We start from the raw sequence: 3949 nt of genomic DNA, 5'->3' as shown, positions 1-3949 counted from the left end.
CGCGAGGCGGATCGCGTGATAACTGCTGTGATAGCAGTTATTACGCTATAGTGAATCGAGCCCCTGAAGTGACAGGGATATGGAGGGTGCCATATTTATTTCCTTTTGAAGAATGCACATTGCCTGGCTGTCCTGCTGATCATCTGCCTCTAATAATTTTAGCCATAGACCCTGAACAAGCATGCAGCAGATCAGGTGCTCTGACTGAAGTGTGACTGTAGCTGCATGCTTGTTTCTGGTGTGATTCAGACACTATTGCAGCCAAAGAGATCAGGTTTGCCAGGCAACCTCGTATTGTGTAACAGGAAATAAATATGGCAGCCTCCATAACCCTCTAACTTCAGGTGTCCTTTAATTAGCACTCTCGCGGCTGCAACGTGCAAACAATAACCTCTACAAAAGTCTCATTTGTCCTCTTGCAGTGAATGAACCAACCGATTGGAAGGAGGAGGCGGAGCCAAATGTGGCTTTCTGCCACTGTTTTCATATTGTGTGTTTTCATATTGTGTGGTGGCTGGATAGAGTACTGGTTAAGGGCTCTGCCTTTGACATGGGAGACCAGGGTTCGAATCCTGGCTAGGTCAAGTACCTATTCAGTAAGGAGTTCAAGGCAAGACTCCATAACACTGCAGGGTGGCCTCCTGAGCGCGTCCCAGTGGCTGCAGCTCTTGAGCGCTTTGAGTCCGACAGGAGAAAAGCGCTATACAAATGTTCAGATTATTATTATTATTATTATTATATTAGTTCTCTCCATGCAGGAGGGCCCCTGGGACATTCAGAAGAAAAGTTAAGAGTGCAGGTAGACGCTTCTGAGTGTCAGCACCACATCATGTACACCAGCCCATACGGTATATTGGTTCTCTTTTCAGCATATTCCTGAAATATCAGTACATGAACCCTCTACCAGGCATGGGCAAACTTGGCCCTCCAGCTGTTAAGAAACTACAAGTCCCACAATGCATTGCAAGCATCTTACAGCCACAGTCATGACTCAAAGGCAGATGCATTGTGGGACTTGTAGTTCCGTAACAGCTGGAGGGCCAAGTTTGCCCATGCCTGGTAACCAGACAGCAAGAATGAAACTTAACAAGTGCAAAACAGATCATATTAATGACAGGGAGAGTTTAGAAGAAGTGCAAACAAAACAGAGCAAGAATAGTAGATACTATTTGCTTATCTGATTGTTTCTTGCCCTGGCTAAGATAATTACAGTCTATCTCTGGAAACGTGCAGTAAGGTAGATTTACCCTCAAAGTTCAGAAATGTTCAGTTCAGGTTGTGGAAGCAATGCTAAGAAGTAAATCAAAGACTCCTCTCAGTGGTGTAGCTAAGGAGCTGTGGGCCCCGATGCAAGTTTTACAAGCCTTATCCCCACCGCGGAGAGCAGCGGTCCACGAGGAAGCTACTTGAGCGAAACAATTGTCAACCGGACAGGTCTCTGTGGGTGGCGACACCGGGACGGTGCTGTATTTTGATTGGATACAAACAACTGTACTTTGATTTGTTTTAATCTGCAAAGCTTTGTTAATAAATGATGGCAGTTTAATAGTCAGCTGGTGCCCATGTGAAAAAACTTTGTTTTTGGGTGAGCAAGTTTTACAATGGGGCCCCCAAGCACTCTATACATAACAATTGATACGGCGCACCAAAACCTGCCAATGGCAACTACAGTTTCAGAGATACAAGAAGGGGATGGGGAACAGTTTGTTAATGATTACCACTATTCAAAGTATCTATAGAAGTGATTATTACCAGCACTGGACCAATAGAGAGCTAATACTGAAGTTGAGGGAGGGCCCTTTGGGGCCCCTCTGGCCCAAAGGCCCCGATGCAGTTGAAACCTCTGCAACCCCTATTGCTAAGCCCGTCTCCTCTAACTTCTGATCCTCAACCAACAGTGGTCCTCATTCTCCACAATACCAAAGGCAGCATGGAGGGGCTCAGTGAAGGTGGTGCTGAAGGTGTGGAGGTGTCTGACTGGTTCAACCAGCTCATAAAAGGACAATTTCCCAGCCTCATAGTCCAGATACACCCAGAATCTGTGGGACAAGCACTGATTGCTCAGGGAATTCTCCACACCATTGTGTATCACCGAATAGTTATTTTTGTATCTGGCCAGACACCAAGATTTGTCGTTTTCTCCGAACCAGGACCGATCTCCACTCCTGTCCATACTGGTGTAAGCCAATCCGATCATCCAATCTCCCATCTCGCTGGTCTCTACCTCCCAGTAATGCTGCCCTGACGAGAAATTCCTGAAACTTAAAATCTGTCCGTCCTCAAATCGTTTTGGTGATTGTGGGTAATTCTGATGGTTCGTAGACAGGAAAGCAGATTTCAGGTCCTGTGATACAGATATGTTATTTGCAGCAGTGTCCACGTCCAGTAGGATATCTGAAGCTTCTGAGACACCAATCCTGCTTACATTAGACATGATCATGTTTACTCTTGAGTGTATATTCATAAAGATCAGACCCTCATCCAGGTGTTCTCCAGAATGATGTCCACACAGGTATTCTTTATCCCTCTCCTCTGCCACATCAGCTCTGTCTGACTTCTGGTCCTGCAGGACCATTAGTGGATCAGTTGTGTTGCTCAGCTCCTCAATGTGACGTAGCTTCGCTGCCAACTCTTCTTTCTTCATTTCCAAAAGTTGGATCTGTTGGGAAAGTGGTTGCAAAAGCTGCTCTTGCTCTCTGAAGATCTGGCTCAGGGCCTTCTTCTCTTCTACTTCCATCCATCTCCTGAAGTTCCTAAACAGATCAGTGACCTTCTCTGCCAACTGAAGGCCTTTTTCTTCAGTCTCTCTTATGCTCAGCTGTAAGTTCCGGACTTGCTGATCCACCTCTTCTGTCTTGGAGGTCAGCTTCTGTAGATCATTTTTCAGTTTATCTTTCTTTTTCTCAAAGGCGTACTCGACAGACTTGACTTCGTGTTTGATGTGCTCAGCGAGGCAGCAGCTGTCGCAGATGCAGCTTGAGTCATTGTAGCAGTAGAACGCCAGGGTCTTCTTGTGCAATGGGCATTTTCTGTCCGCCAGAGATCCCACTGGACCAATTAAGACATGTTCGGCTGAGTTGGGGTGGACTCTCAGGTGGTCCTCACACAGAGATATCTCACAGTGCAGGCAGGTTTTCACAGCAGGTACAGGAGAGTCCATGCAGTAAGTGCAGGAGATAAGGAAGTCCTCAGTTTCTGGGGAAGTGGAGTGGAACATTTCCACGATGTTCTGGATGTTGGTGTTCACCTGCAGCCCTGGACACTCCAGAAACTCTTCCCTGCACTCTGGACAAGAGTAAACTCCAAGGCCCTCCTGCGTCTGGAGAACCCGGGCAATACAGACCCGACAGAAGTTGTGTCCACATTTCAGCGTTACAGGGTTGCTGAAAACGTTCAGACAGACGGAGCAGTTCAGACTGTCTCTCAGACCAGTGAAAGCCATTGTTGTGAGTGGGAGGGAGAAGCAGCTCTTATAAAGATGCCTCAGAACCGGTAAGATTAGTTTTTCTGTTTGTTGTTTTTCTTTGAGCTTCTGGTAACCTATTTTGGGAATTCCTTCTAGAGCGGACCTGAACTCAGAACTTCCTCTCTGCTCTAAAATAAGCAACAGCATAATAACCTCTAAAGAAAACATTTCTTTGTTACAGCTGATACAAATCCTGCAATAAATCTGCAGTGCGTCTACTTCCTGCTTTCATGGAAGCAGACATTTGGTTAACATCCTGGGCCTTATTCAGTTCACTTTATCTCCAAAGTTTTCTCCTAGGACAAATTATTTATCTTCTGTTTTTAATTGTTCAGCAATCTGCAATTGAAAAAGTACAACAATTTAGGAGAAAAAGTACTATCAAGTATTTTCTTGCTTGTGGGCTTAAACCCCATTATATTACTAAGATATGAAAATTTCACCTATGAGAAAAACTCAGGTGAAAAGGTGAATAGCATATGG

At 45.4% G+C, this 3949-nt stretch overlaps 1 protein-coding gene across 1 annotated transcript; it reads right to left on the bottom strand.

Annotated features, from left to right (window-relative positions):
* Nucleotides 1-1873: 1873 nt before the first annotated feature.
* Nucleotides 1874-3442, bottom strand: LOC137541063 (E3 ubiquitin/ISG15 ligase TRIM25-like). The gene has a single exon (XM_068262206.1). The coding sequence runs from the start codon at nt 3440-3442 to the stop codon at nt 1874-1876; it is 1569 nt and encodes a 522-aa protein (XP_068118307.1).
* Between the last annotated feature and the right edge of the window lie 507 nt (nt 3443-3949).

This window comes from Hyperolius riggenbachi, chromosome 12 (assembly GCF_040937935.1).
Source record: "Hyperolius riggenbachi isolate aHypRig1 chromosome 12, aHypRig1.pri, whole genome shotgun sequence".
NCBI classification, from domain to species: Eukaryota; Metazoa; Chordata; class Amphibia; order Anura; family Hyperoliidae; genus Hyperolius; species Hyperolius riggenbachi.
The sequence above is the reverse complement of the archived record's forward strand: the minus strand, read 5'-3'. Positions and strand labels throughout refer to the sequence as shown.